The sequence below is a fragment of the Bemisia tabaci genome, chromosome 7 (assembly GCF_918797505.1).
Source record: "Bemisia tabaci chromosome 7, PGI_BMITA_v3".
Lineage (NCBI taxonomy): Eukaryota > Metazoa > Arthropoda > Insecta > Hemiptera > Aleyrodidae > Bemisia > Bemisia tabaci.
In genome coordinates, this window is record NC_092799.1 from 12,477,022 (window position 1) to 12,492,448 (window position 15,427).

At 36.4% G+C, this 15,427-nt stretch overlaps 1 protein-coding gene across 2 annotated transcripts in view; it reads right to left on the reverse strand.

The window, feature by feature from the left end:
- Positions 1-789: 789 nt before the first annotated feature.
- Positions 790-15,427, reverse strand: part of LOC109035280 (uncharacterized) — a 250,496-nt gene continuing 235,858 nt past the window's right edge. For both annotated transcript variants that reach the window (XM_072302795.1, XM_072302794.1), the window contains 10 exons: positions 15,143-15,332; positions 14,159-14,479; positions 13,316-13,708; positions 11,565-11,761; positions 11,009-11,180; positions 10,225-10,425; positions 8,263-8,397; positions 7,319-7,573; positions 5,466-5,530; positions 790-4,145 (listed from right to left, as the gene is read on the reverse strand). In XM_072302795.1, coding sequence (XP_072158896.1) covers positions 3,938-4,145; positions 5,466-5,530; positions 7,319-7,573; positions 8,263-8,397; positions 10,225-10,425; positions 11,009-11,180; positions 11,565-11,761; positions 13,316-13,708; positions 14,159-14,479; positions 15,143-15,332 — 2,137 coding nt within the window. In that variant the 3' untranslated portion in view covers positions 790-3,937. The remainder of the gene's footprint in view (positions 4,146-5,465; positions 5,531-7,318; positions 7,574-8,262; positions 8,398-10,224; positions 10,426-11,008; positions 11,181-11,564; positions 11,762-13,315; positions 13,709-14,158; positions 14,480-15,142; positions 15,333-15,427) is intronic.

A 15,427-nucleotide genomic window follows, 5' to 3' on the forward strand; every position in this document is an offset into this window, starting at 1 on the left:
GATAGTGAATGAGAATAATAAAGCACCAGTGACGTCAACGGAAATGGATGCAGCTCCTCGTGGTGCGCTTTATCTCATGTGCCGTGTCCACAACGCTCTGGTACCATGCCTGCCGCTCATCAGCATGTCCTGCTGCATTCAGTCGACACATAGTTCTGTTTGCTGAATTTTAAATCCAGCTTTTCCAATTCTTCAAAGGGAATCACGCCCACTGACCACATTGTTTCTTACCCAGCTTTCTAGAGCACACCCTATATTTCTGTTTGATAGAAATACGTCCAAATGTGCTATCATTATGATATGTGACCTTTTTCTGACCCAATTTTCATAGAGGTATACGGTATTTTTATAAAAACACTGATATTCTGAAATTGCTTGGAAGATTATATTACTTTCTACTAATTCCGGACACTCAAAAGCAGCAGAGATCAGGCTTTCCATTATATAGGAATTGGATCTCATAGCAACATTTCATTAGATAGAGAAGATCAACTCCTTCCTCCCGTTCTCTCTGAAAAATGTCCTTTCACTCAGTATAATGATTTTAAGGCCCCCCACTTTCTTAGTTTAATAAATGTATTTTAGATGGCTAGATGGGTATAGATCACTTTCTTATTTGCCAGTAGTTCAATTTTTTAACTACCCACCTGGCAAGGAGTGATTGCAAAAAAATATGGCACAACATTACCGCCAAAGTAACATTGTAGCAAAATTTTGGCAGAGACTGTATCATATTTTAACCCCATAAAAAATTACCTTACAGGTGTAGAGGATTAAAGAAAAGAAATATTAAAGAAAAGCAAACGATTCATTAGAATGCATGGTACATTTTGACAAATTAGAAACTTAAAACAAAGAAATATCAAAACAAAAATAGAACTTCAACATACAAAATTTATAGACTGTCTTTCAAATAACACTTTACAAAACAACAAGACTTTAAGTCCACTGTAAGTAACTAAATAAATTAGAAAGTAACAATATGACCGAAGGGTAAACATTTTTAGGGAACATTCATGGCTTTGTACGGAGCCTAAGGTCAATCGTTTAAATGCTGGAGTATGCAAACTTTGAAAAAAAGGAGGGTTGGACAAGAAAACCATGTATCGTCGACAATCTGGTGACGTCATAAAACTGATAGAGGGGAAGTCTGAACATTAAAAACCCTGAAGAGGAGAAATAAAGAAGATGAAAGTTCCATTGAAAGATTGAATTCAAAATGTCATGCAAGTGAAAGAATCTAATAATGAGTCAATTCCAATGATCCTTACTTCTGCTTAAAGATGGGGGAACATTTCTGAGCCACGTCCACTGCATTACCCTGCAGTAGTTTTTCCTGGTAAGTTCTTTTTAAAATGAGAGAAAGAAAGACCTTCAACCAACTGTGCATTTCTGTCGCAACACCAAAAGTTCCAGTTTAGGAACAATTTAAAAGCACAGTAAACAGCAGGCTTCAGACAGGGTGCTAAGGCCGAAACTTGCGAAATCAATAATACTGCTGCCAATTCTGTACATAGATATTGCCAATAAATATGTGCGGTGCTGAGTCATATAGCTTGCCCCTCATGGTAGGCTCCCCGCTGTAAATGGAGAGACGAGCTCTCAAATTTGCCTTTGACAGCAGACAAAGCAGGGACGAGTGCTGTAGATAGCAAGTAAGCTACCAGCTTAATAGTGTAAAGCACTCAGCACACAACACACACTCTTGCAAGGCAAGGTTACCAACATTGATACAGATGGATGGTTGCCATGATCTTAGATGTTGTTAAGAAAGGAAAGGTTAGAATGTTCGGCAAGGACATGTCATTGAAGTCATTGCAGTGTTTGAGGGCACCCACCGAAGGATGAGTACTGTAAGGGATTCTGGTAAAACTACTGCGTTCGATGTTAGGAGGAGGCTCACAGCTACACTGTAAATCAAATAATTGGCTGAAACACAAAATATAGTGAGAGAAAAAGAAGGAACCTTGGAATCAACTTTATCAGTACTTCTCTCCAGCGAATGATGAAATAGGTAGCAGTAATCATACTTCTTTTGATCATGGTGTTTTTAATGTATGTGTGACAATGGAAGCCTAAATTTGGTATGCTGACATGGTACTCCTATTAATTCTCTTTCCTCATTTCCCTCTTAAGCATAAGAGCAATCCTTTCCTCAGGATGATCCAAAAATTCCGCACCACCTGCTTTAGACATCATCGGTGTAACTTTTGAACTGTTTAAGATGGAGTTTTGAAATTTTGTGAGCGCCCCGAGGTCAGAAGAAACGATTTCTGAGACCCCCAAAAATGTTAAGGGATCCATCATAAAGCGGGGCAAAAACCCTCGGGGTTATTGAGGTCGTGCGGGACTTTTAGATCACTCTGTATGTTACTACATTGAGGTACAAATCCGTAAATAGAAAAACTGTGAGGAATTCAATGACGGTTCAGACGTATCTTTTACATGGAATTGCAATTCTGATGGCTACAGTAAGAATCCCAAGTTATGAGACAAAAATTTGATGATGATTTTAACATAAAACCTTTTCTGTGCTAAGTTGAACACACGTATGGGCCCTGGTCACACAATCAGAATCTGCGTCAACATAGGTTTTTCAATTTCTTATTCAGTATTGAGCACACTGATCAGAAATCACTACTGTCATCAAAATTGACAATGAGTTAGGAAACTGATTTTTACCATATCTGCTCACTTAGATTGGTTGTATGATGGCATTACTGAAAAAAATGATTGGTGAGATGGATCATGTGACCGTAGTCAACAAAACAAAAAGTGGTGGCAGATGGGCTGAGTCAGATGAGTAGTTTGAGCTATCATTTAAGGGTTGATTGGCTTTCATACGCCCAAGCCCTTTGAATATACCGGAATTCCAACCCTTTAGCAATACCCCAAGCTAGTAATGAACTCTACCCCCCAGCCGCCACTTCGCATTTCGTAAATTAAGGGCAAATAATCCTTACATGTAATTTTGGAGAAGTCGTTTTACAAAAATGGATAAAAATATCGTCGGGTTCATAGAACTTAAAAGGATTGAACCAAACATGTTTGAGAATTTGATGTACCCGCAGAATATACAAAGGATACTTTTACTACTCAAAAATACAAGCATCAATTACAAATTTTGCTTTGTCTCCATGGAAAAAATTGCTCCGAACTTTGACCAAAATAGCTCAAAGAAATCAGTATTGTCAGTTCAATTGAATTGGTTGAAGCTAACATAAAAGGAGCTAAAATCCTGATCGTACACATATTTACTCACAGTTTGCCAGTGAAGGAGACAAAAATTCTCCCGAGGAGACAAAGCATTACACAGAAATTTTTTTCATAGCTGACTGCAAAAAAAAAAAAAAAAAAAAAAAAAATTAAAACTACAAGAAAACAATTCAACAGAACTTTTGATATCTGTTGATACACAGAGAAAAATTTAAAGAGAGAAGAAAAGTATTTCCTCCTAGCCTTGAAAACAGTTTTTGCAATAAATAGGAGCTGAAAAAAACAGACTTCCACAAATACGACGCGGCGGTAACTTATCAGAGACAATGAATAGAAAAATAAGCGTAATGACTCAAAACCGATGACCAGATTTACTTTTACACAAATTAAAAAATTCAAACATAATAGGTCGGATTTACATGACTACGAAACTTTACATAAATCATATGGTATGAGAAATTTTTTGAAAAGACTCACATTTTAAGTACATTAAAAATTTTGTTCTTCCAGAGTGTTTTCATAAATTGATAACTGATGAAAGTAAGGCCGCTTGACTGAGCTCATTTAATAACTTATAAGTAGAATTTTAGACTCGATTTAAAGTAGTATCACATCTAGAAATCTTAAAATTTATGATTAACTTTACAAACTAAGTAGGTAACAAGGCAATAAGATTAAGTCACTGACAACCTGAGAGGATGAACGGAGAAAAGATTATGCTTCAAATAGGTGGGGCTCCGTCTGGGTACTGCAGATGAAAATTGAAACTGCGAGCCATTGATCCTGAAAATATGCACAGATAATCGTCCTCGACTCCAGGTATCAAGACGGCTGCAGCGAGCATGAGTAGCATGACTGCCTGAACTGGGAGAGTTGCACACCACACTCGCCGTCGCAGGAACCAAGGACTTTGTGAGAGGTTCAATGCACTGGAAAGATATAAAAAATAATGAGAAAAACTTAAAAGAGTACTTATAAACAATAAGGCGGGATTAAGTTTATTTCCAGCTACTTTTAACGGTTTAACAGCAAAACCTTACTTGGATTCTTTTCTCTTTTTGCAAGGAATTTCCCTGACTAAAGCTACTTACCTGACTTGAAATATTCTGTATTCAGATGGAAAATACATGTGAAAAAAGTTGTAATGTCACAAATTTCTTGAAAGAAGAAATAAAATAAAAAAAATCAACGGTGCGATCCTCTCAAGAATTGAATTTATACATTAATTGCTCTTGATGGAAAAATCCCGTTTCATTAAACTTATTCATGAAGACCTTTTGTATGAAAAGTGATGCTTTTGAAAATATAGAACTATGCAAACATTTATTATTTTAAAGACAGATTGTTGAAGCCGCTAACTGATTCCGATCATGATGCAAAATAGCCAGTAAATGGACATAGCTTTGGTCAAAAATCATGTGTTTTGATCGAAGATGTTGAAAAAACTCTTTTCAAAAAGCTTCTTGAGGTGAAAAAAATGAAGATCATAACCTAAAACTTTCCATGATTTTTCTCCACGCTCAAGATCATCCTCAAAAGTTTCAGTAAAATCTTATGAATCAATTTCTCAAGCTGAAAGAATAGTGCATTCTAAGTGCAAGCAAAAACAAATCAGATAGTTCGCACTGTTCTCCTACCAAAAACAAATTGGAATCACTTGAAACTGAGCAAATACTTGGGAATATTTTGCTTTTTACTCTTGCCATACTAGTCAAATCACGAAAAGATGAACACCCATTCTTCAATCAAGTCAACGGTTCTCTAGGCAGTTTTTTTTAAGAGAGATGAAAATTGTTCGTGCAAAAATGATAATTTGAACGATTTATCTACCTTGTCCACTTCTCATCTCAATGAGAAGTAATAAAGAATCTTCTTGACTTTTTGAGACGAGTTGAATTTTATGTAATAGGGATGAAAACAAGATTTATTTTACAGTGCAAATAATCAAAATTGACAAGGAAGAAGTGATACCGCTGTGGAGATGAAAAATGATTCTATTGACCTGCATAAGGATTAATGATTAATGAATGATATCACAAATATAATCCTGTAGCTGCTTCTAGCTCTAAGAAACTTTTAAATATCTTTAGGAACATAATTCATATTTTACTTGTTGCAAGTAGGAGATACACCCTTGCAATAATTTCCACCCACATATGGTGCCAACCTACATGTTACCAAAGAACCTTATTATCTCTTTATAAATAAAATCTCATCTTATTACAAAATAAGAACTGAAAGATATTTACTTTGCGTCAGTTTGGTCGATTCCGCCTGAATTAGCAAGTGCCTCACCAGATGTCTCATCCAAAAGCTACAAAAATCAACAAAACAAAAAATAAAAAGAAACGAAAAATAAAATTAAAAATTGACAACTAGAAAGTGCTTAAAAACAACTACTGAGCACGAAAGGTGAAGGTGAAAACTAATTTTTTTTAGAAGCTTAAAGTTCACATTATAAATACTTCACCTTCCAAGAGGTAACAGCCGTTTTTCGATTCCAAACTACTTGAGACTTGAGCAAGTAAAGAATCTTTAGCTGACAGAGCACAGTAATACAATACACCGATAATTTTTTCTTGTCAGTTTCTATGATTTAAAATAATCTAGTCGCAAAAAACAAAACAAAGACAAGAAAATCTTAATGTGATCAAAGCTTCCAAAAACACTTATGTACTATGTAGTAAAAAAAATACCAGATACTTCCAGTATCAATAAAAAGTAAGTTCCTAATTTTTAATACAGGATAAGATAAATAGATCAAAGAGGAATGACTCAAAGGGCATTGCCCACGTTAAAGAGGCAAGTTGAGAACTGAGACAAATTGCAAAAATTCACTTCTGCCCGCTTTTGGATAAATTTTGCGTAATGAAACCTTCGTATTGAAAATAGCTTTAGTTTTCAGGGACATTTTTCGACCTTTTACTTAACAGTGATGATTTCAAATTTTTAAATTGACTTTCAGCATTGTTATTGAGCAAGTTTGAAGAATATTTGTTAAAGTTTGAAGTTGATCATTTTTGGCTCACATTTTCCTGCTAAAAAGAATATTTTAAAGCATTGACATGCTGCAAATTCGTGAGTCAATGGATCAAGAGGCTATCATCAAATTTTTCTTTGTAAAAAGTTAACAGAAACTTTAAAGACTTATCGGTATTGTTTGATGGATCCAAATGCTAAGCTTGGAGTTCACAGGTCTGAAATTTTATAAAAACAAAAGGAAGTTCCGTAAAAAATCAACATGAATGGACCACTAGACAAGGTACGAGTTAAAGGATTCTGACACATGTTTCTTAACCAGAATTTCACGTAGAATACGACTCGCGCAACGAAAATTACTAAAACCAACTCCTAACGAAGATAAACTCGTTTTTATTTCACATTGGTTACGAGAAATTTGAACTGCCCGCTCACAAGAAACTCAAAGCTCTACGTGAGTCAAATTGCGCACTACAACGGTTTCAGCAAGCTTCTCAATCGAGCAATGTTCATTTTCCACCATGTGTTGTTCAAACTATAAGCAATTTGCTATAGCTGAACCAAAGCGTCAAGATTGAGGTTGCCAGATTTTTATATCGCAGAGACTGTCATGATAAACATTTAGCGCGCGATGTGAATCACGTAGAGCATTGAGTTTTCATGAGCGGGTGGTTTGAATTCACGCATCAAGAATCATTAAATATCTTCGTAAGGAGCTGATTTTGGTAATTTTCGTTGTGCGTATCGTGTTCTACGTGAAATTTTGGTTAGGAAACATGTATCAGAATGCTGAAATTCGTACCTTGTCTAGTGGTCCATTGTGTAAAATCAAAGTAATCAACCCAAAACTCACTAAAAATTAAATTAAAAATGCCGGAACCTTTCCAAATACTTGTCCTCATGCTCATAATGGGAAGGAGTAGGCGTCATAAACTTGTCAGCATTTTTTATTTAATTTTATGTAAGTTTTCAATTTATTCTTTCGATTTTTACAAAATGTATGTTGCTTTTTCACTCAGTTGGGTAACTTGTAGTTTTTTACCTCAGTCTTTGCCGATTCTTTATTTATTTCTTTATTTTGTTCCGTTTTAATCATTTAGAAGAAAATTTCTTGAGTAATTACCTCATTGGAGAGTGAAAGCAGTGAATGGGACGCTGAAGAAAAGACGCTCCTGATTTCACAAGGGTCTTTACCAAGAGTGGACCCGAGTTTTAGTATATTGGTCCTGAGTATAGTATAAAGAGTCTTCAAACGAGTGCGAAGCTCGCTCAACTGGGTGTAAAGGACGTGATCTTCGGATTCTTTGAGTAGCTCATGAACGACACGATGCACAGATACGATGCGCGGTTCTAACCTGTCCAGATCATGATGTACGTCCTGAATAAATTAGAAGAGGAAAATGTTGAAATCATGAGGTTGCATGAGTGCTTAAATGCACATAATCATTAGGTACTATATCAACAGTGGAACTCCCAAACCACATCTCTCAGTTAGTTAAGTAGCAGACTTTCTGCCATAGTACCTTTTTTAAATGGGGAACTCCTCAATGTTAATTAGCAAAAACTTCTGTGATTTTTCTCATCTGCAAGGAAAATTCTGGAAAAAACTTCAGGAAATGATGTTGATTTGTCTCCTTTACAAATATAAAATAGGAGCGGAGATTTTTAAATACGGCAACAAGATGCATGGTTTGGGAGTTTCACCGTCGTTACATATTTGAAAACTGTGGGAGGAACTATGAGTTCTATCCAAATTTTTGAAGGGATGAGAGGATAAGAAATATTTTGAGGGAATGATATCCAAAGAAAACTTCATTTAACTTGCAGCTGCATTTGGACTCTACAAAATTGTTAAAATAGGTTTAAGGGACTAGATCTCTTAGGTCTAGGAGGTTGTTGAACGGAAATTACTTGAATATGTAGTAAACGTATTTAATCAGATCAGTCAAGGTACACACAGCTCTTCTCTGCGTCACACAAGATTTTTCTGAAGAATTATTCAACACTTCAGTCTTGGAGAATTGAACAAGAGGACGTTAAGCAAAATAAAATGCATTGTGAACTCACCCTGAGATGATTGTATTGGGCTAGCAAAACACTTGCTCCTTGAGTCAGGTCGACTGGTACTATCGTTTGAACAGAATTTTCCAATTTTTCCATCCACTGTCCCCAGTCTTGCAGACTCTCGTACAATTCTTCATTCTGCAAAAACCAAAAATACATGATGACTTGAACACAAATGCAATCAAACCCCTTTGAATCATTTGAGAATCTTCTCTGTGGGTCACATGAGAGGATAAAGGAACCATGAACGCTTCCGTGTTTCATTTAAGCTACATCCTCCACTTTAGGCTCCGGAAAACCAGGCTCAGTTTCGATTTAATTTTTTAACTCGATTACATTCTTCTGGGTGGATAAAATGGATGCTTATGCTTATATCGATATAGATATATTGATGAAATTAGAGAGAAATACTGTTGATAAAATGGAAAAATCTGGGGAAGATTAAAATGCTGGAAAAGACAAGATCTGTAAAACTTTTAGGTCGTGAAAAACCAGCTGGTCTGCTAATTTTTGGTAGGGCTGTGCGAGCCTGGTTTTTTGGATTCAAGCCGAGTTCGAGTATTTTTTCACTAAGTCGAGCCGAGTTCGAGCTTTTTCGAGCTTTGAAAATGACCCTTAAGCCGAGTCGAGCTCGAGTCGAGTTCGAGTAATTTTGAGTTTTAAAACGTGATTTGATCTGCGGCGTACATCAAAGGAACTTCGGGCGGCACAAGTGAAGGCTTTAGAGCCCATTTATGCACGCAATTCGTGTCGCCGGCGGCAGTTGTCGCCGCGACGTTTTTTGGAATCGCGCGATCCATATTTTTCTAGCCGCAGCACCTTTTTTCTGCCGCCGCGACACCGTTTATCTGGAGCGCAAAAGGTCCAAAACATGTGCTCACTTTCAGTCTTCCAAGCGGCGGTCGCCGCCGCAGGTTGAAATTGGTCGCGCGCATAAATGCGCTCATATGACTCCGTGTATTTACAAACCGCGGGCCGCGGGCGGCAGGAAATCGCCGGGCGGTAGCGTGTTGGCGCTGCGGATGATAGAAATTTGCCGACGAGACTCTGATGTTATTCAATCATAAAATGATGGCAAAACTAACGTTAGTTGAAGTGTGATTGAAATATTCGGAAGTTGGACTCTTTCGGCGTTTCTGGCTCAAAAAAACTCGAAATATACTCGAAAAAACTCGTGTTGTTGACACTCGAGCCGAGTTCGAGTACTCGCTCGAACCTAACCTAACTTTCGAGCCGAGCCGAGTCGAGTACTCGATACTCGGCTCGAAATTCGAGTACTCGCACAGCCCTAATTTTTGGTCAACAGGATGACAAAAGAGAGGCTGCCAAGAAGGGCTCTTGATTGGGAAACAAAGGGGATATCCAATCATAGGTTGGTAGCGAGGGGTTAAAAAGTGGTTGAGATCGGATCGGTGGTTGGATTGTTCAGAACTGTCACTGCACTTCGGAGGGATATGTGACCATGGTGGTTAGGCGTTGCGGACGGCAAAATAGGCTTGAACAATCGTACTTATAGATAATACCAGTAAGGAAAAATTAGAAGGTCTCGAAGCTTATAGTATAGATTCTGAGATTAAAATTTTCACTTTTTTTGAGAGAAAATTACACTCAAACTGACATTTGTGATTTACTGATCAAATATCTACATGCAAAGTTTCCAAAAAAAATTCATTTTCCCATTCTCTGACTTTCCCCTGACGTTTTTTTGCTTTTGAGACTTCATAATTTTCGAATTTTTTTATTTTTCCTGAGCTTTGAACAAAACTTACACTTGGATTTTTTCCTTTCAACAACTCTGACTTTTAAGTGATCCTTCCTTGACTTTCCCTTACTTTTCCAGGTCGTAATAAATTTTCTGACTTTCCCTCATTTTCCAGGTTTTCCAGGCCGCCGGAAACCCTGCTACGTTCACTGATAGAAATTTAAAAACAGGTTTCTCCAGCCTGTGGTAAAATTAGAACTCACCTCTGTTAAAGCGGATTGCAATTCTGTTTTCCAAGCTAAGGCATTTTCTTGGATCTTGTTCCAGCGAACATTTATGGTAGCAAGTTTTTCTATGAACTCTTGGGTTTTTAAATCAGGTTCAATGTGGGTTCCAAGGTGGGATCCGACTAAAGTCAGACCTCTGAGTAAGTTTTTGTGGCTTTCCAGATACATAAAGAATTTCTGCACAGAAAATTAATTGAAAAATTAAAATTGAATATCTTGCATTGGGGAGCAATCAAGAAATTTTGCGATGAAGAAGGCGGATTTTTTTCCATTTTTGCCATCAAAAATTTGGAGGGATTAGAAACACAGCCATGGCTAGAAGCATGCGTTATTGAGAGAAGAAATATCCTCACCTACTAGGAATTAATTTGAATAATTTCAAATACCTTTGTGTCTAGTTTTGATGCTCATTGCAAATAAACTAAAGCTGTGTAATGAATCAAATTTTAATTGCGACAGCAATTACCTATTTTTTAGGTTTTAAATGTAATTGCAATCTAATTAAAAAATTAGCTGTGCCACTTCACAAAAACAGGCGGATTGCTTGATTTAGGAGATGTGTAAAAAAATAGTCCGTATTGATGCACGGTACAATGGCTTTGTTTGTCTCATTTGCTTTCAGGACTTACGCCCCTAAAATGCATCAATTTAATCATTTATAGTTTTGAGTATTGCTGAGTTGATTCGATTTTGATTCTTTACATTTTCATTTTTCAGGTTCTTTTGCATACTCATTGCGACTTAACTCAACTGTCCTCACCTTATTCTCCACTATTGTGTCTTCCAGGTCTTCTAAGTTGGACGGAATTCGCTGAAGGGGTTCTTGAACATGTTCAGCTTTTTGTAACCACTTTTCCATTCTCCATAATTCGGAATTTAGATGTTGCCAGCTACCGGCGGAGCAAACAGGACAGTTATATTTCTGCGTGTCACTATAAAACAAACAGGAAATGTAGAAACATAGTTGTTAAAACGGGTAAAAGCCTACAAATGCTGCAAAATGGCTAACTATTATTTACTTTCAAGAAGTCAAACTCTTTGCAGATGGGTTTGCTAGAGAAAAGCAAGAAACATTTAATTTACTCATGAACAGCAATGCACTTCTATCAGAGGGTTTATCTTTGTGTTTCGAATGGTCTTTGTTTGAAGTAGTATTGCTTCCTTGATGCTATTGTGTTTAGGAAGGGAAAAGTAAGTCTACGCTGAATTCTCTCTTTCTATAATCGACTGAGATATGAATGATACACAAAATGACAAGGTGCATTAGAAACAAAATTACAAAGCAATCAAGAAAAAAATAGAATTGCGAAGCTTACCTGAAATTATTTAGTTTTAAGATATGAGGATTTGCTTTCAAACGGCTGAATTTGTTCATCAGAAATACTACTTGCGGAGAGTAAGAAGAGTCATTCTTGGACGCTAAACAATTTAAATGCTTTACTAGTTCCGCTGAAGATTCACAACTGGCAACGGCATTTGATGCTTCCACTCGTAATTCACTAGTTAGATTTGGCTGGAAATATAAGGATGAGAATTAAACATATTATTTCAGACAATACAGTTCATAAATTTGAAAGAGATGCTGGACAGTGTGAATGTGGCTGCTTGATCTTGTCAAATCAGCATAATTGAACAGTTTAAAAAGCATGATCAAAGTCAGTACTTCTCGACTGAGGAAAGAGCGTTACATGAACAAGATTTCTTGGCATTCATATTGATGCAGGTCTAACGTGGCAACGACAGACCGACATGGTTGTGTCAAAACTATCAAGGGCCTCTTGGGCCATTCGCAACCTTTCCAGAATTTCCACCTTGAGCTGCTGTCTCGCTTTCTATCACGCTCACATAGTGTCTCATATGCGATATGGGCTTCTTCTGTGGGGGCGAGGCTCTAGTGTTGATCAAGTGTTTGTCATGCAGAAAAAAATTATCAGAACCATTTTCAATCTTCCTCATAACTCACACTGCCGCCCGATCTTTGTTAAATATAAATTGTTTACCCTAACCTCCCTGTACATCTGGGATTGCCTGAAATTTGCCATCTCCAGTGCTCTTATTTTGCCTTCTGACCTCCTGCCCAATCATCATTACAACAGTAGGCATAAGAACATCCCTAATAAAATGATTCGATTGAGACGGACTGAGCAGGATGTCAAATTTTCGGCAATACAGATGTTCAACGCACTGCCTTGGAGTGTGAAGCTACACTTTCGTAATGCTGATCTAACATCGTTTTTTAAGGGGCTGCGTGCTTTCTTAATCAAAAAAGCCTTCTATAATCTTGACGAACTTGTAGGCTAGTAAAATTTAAACCTTGTACCTTATGTATATCGCTGTAGAAAGTATCGACGTTGGTATCTTGGAGTGGATTTTATCATTGTTCATGGACTCTCTTTTAGTAAAATTATACCTTGTTTGTAAACTATTTATATGTTTAGCATATTACCTCCTGTTAAGTTGTAATGTTTAAATTATTTCATCTTTTTAGCAATGTGAAATTTGTAAAAAAATAATTTATTTTGGGAAAGCTTCTTACTTATTATTTTTCCCTGTGTCAAGCATACAAATAAAATTGTTCTTATTTGTAACTGTTCACCATGTACCAAATATGACGTGTGCCATAGCCTCAGCTAGAGGCTCAATTGTACAAATTATAAAATAAATAAATAAATAAAAATGTTCTTGAGCATTTTTACACACTTTCAACATTTTTTCTCGGGATATAATTCACAATTTAATCATGAATGTTAAAAAATTTTAAAGAAAAATATTCATAACTTCTCTAAAAAAAAGATTTTTTGTTGGATGGAATTCAGTAAAGGGCCAGAAGTTCAGATGACGTTTTTCTTTAGATTGGCAGATCAAAAATGTATGTAACACCAATCTAATCCATAAGTGTGATTGCAGGTAAAGCAAGCCACTTTACATACTCCAAATGTAGAAATTTTACACAAAAATTCGTAACAAAAATTGATTTTCTTTGCAGCAAATATGTTTGGTGCAAAGGTTTGCTATTAAACAAAATAATTATCTATGAAGGCTGAAGAATGAGAAAAAAGATGCTTACCACGTCATCAACTGAACTTTGTGACAGAATTTCTTCCAATTTATCAATGTTACTTTCAAACTCTAAGAGTGCAGACTTCAATTCTTTGACATAATTTTGGTGTCGTAAAATACTGCTTGGAAGAGTGTTGACTTGTACACTGGAGTCCGTTTCCATTCTCAGCGTTTCTACTTGTATGCTTTCATCTACAAGCTGCCTCGGAGGATACAGCGCTCCGAATTGATTTTTCAATTTTGAGTGCCTTTCCAAAATCTTCTCCCACAATTCTTGATTTTTAGACATCATGGATTTCACAACTAGTTCATTCTCCTTCAATTTTTCTTCCTCTAAAAGTTCAGCGCCTACAACATCTGATTCTTGAAGAAGTGATTTTGTGGCTTCTAAATCCAGAAGCTAGAAGTAAACAAAATGTAACAAAATAAGCTAAAGGTAAACAAAAGTATGTAACCTGAGGAAAAGAAAGAAGAGAGTTAGCAAAAAGGGGTATAAGACAACTCCTTTTTAATTTTAATCCTGCTTCAATTTTCTTTGACAGACCTGGTTTGAAAAATAAAAACAGGGGGGCTTTGCATTTTCGAAAAATGGCGCCTCTTGTAAGATTAAGTTTTGGGCAAAAATATACTGTGCCTCCCGAAAAAAAGTCTCTGCTGAATAATGGTCCAGATACCTTTCAAAAATTTCAACTTAAGAGAATACCATTCTTTGCTGGGTCAATTATGTTCATTTTAACGTGACAACATTTTAAAGGTAAATTCACAGGTAAGTAATTCTACAATGAAAGAAGAAAACATTGAAACTCTACAAGTCACTTCAAAAAAAAGTAAAGGTATATACACGACTTACGTGGAAAGTCCTAACAGGATCAAATTCAGAACTTGGGTCAGTGCTTTTGCCGAATTCGATCCTTGCCAGTTCTGCATCAAGTTTCATTAGAGCGGTTTGAGTTTGACTGAAAGTTCCGCTGAACCGATTGAATAAGCGGGATCTATCTTGCAGCTCTGTGATTTTGTTGTAAACCTTTTCCCTTAAAGATCTTGATCTTTGCAAGACAGGCTGAACTGCTTCCTTTAACTTGCCGATGTACTTCTCTCGCGCTAATCCTCGTAAGGAATCTTCTATCATCTTTTCTTCATTGACGTAACATTCTAAATCCATTGCTAAAGACTGAGAGAGAAGAAAAGAAAAAGACACCAATTAATTTTAACTCCACCAAGAGAAAAACATATTCATATGATGAGAACATAAAAATGTTCTGTTCCTCCTAAGATGGAGAGTATATGAAGTTGCGATGAATAAGGCTGTATATAGATTAAAAATCTATTTTTACTTCTTCTATATAAGCACCCTGTAAACTTGGCTAGAATCAAAGCAATTTAAATGTCTAATGGTGTGATTAAATTTAAAAAAAAAAAAAAAAAAAAAATTAGAGCATTCTAACAAAATACAAGCAAATTTATGTAAAGACGCAAAGCCTCCATGCGCCTTGTTCTGATTTACTTTTAACGATTCTGTTTCATTCTGTTCCATCCGCGATTTCATCCGCTAGAAACTGGGAGAGTTCTAAAGATATCTGCAAAAACCTTTGAAAATCGCTGAAACATCCTGAAGTTTCAGTGAAGACCATAAGAACTTGCAAGTCCTTGCAAGACAGCAAAAAGTCGCCTCAGCAAAATTCTGCAAAAATTGTTCTACAATCTCCGTTAATTTGGTAGCTGTTGTTTGCCGTTTGTCTCAAGTATTCTTTTTAAAAAGTTTTGCTTCGTGTAGTAATGTGAAAATTAACGCAAAATAATCATGAGAAAGAAACTTTAAAACAAATTTGCGCACCTCAATCTGAGAAATTCTATCACTAAGCTCTGCAAAATTTACGGAACTGGATAGAGTCTTGAATTTCATCTCCTGCGTTCTTAGCGGAAGTTCTCTACAATTTAGGCTTGACAATAATTCTTGCACTTTGGACCACCGACCCGAAATTTGTAACTTCCTATTTGCTAGACTTGTGACAACATTTGCCCACCTGAGAAATGAAAAACATGAAAATATACCGATTGGAAGGTTAGAACTTTTTACTTACTTAGATTGAAAGAAAACAACTGGTCCTTGATTTCAAAA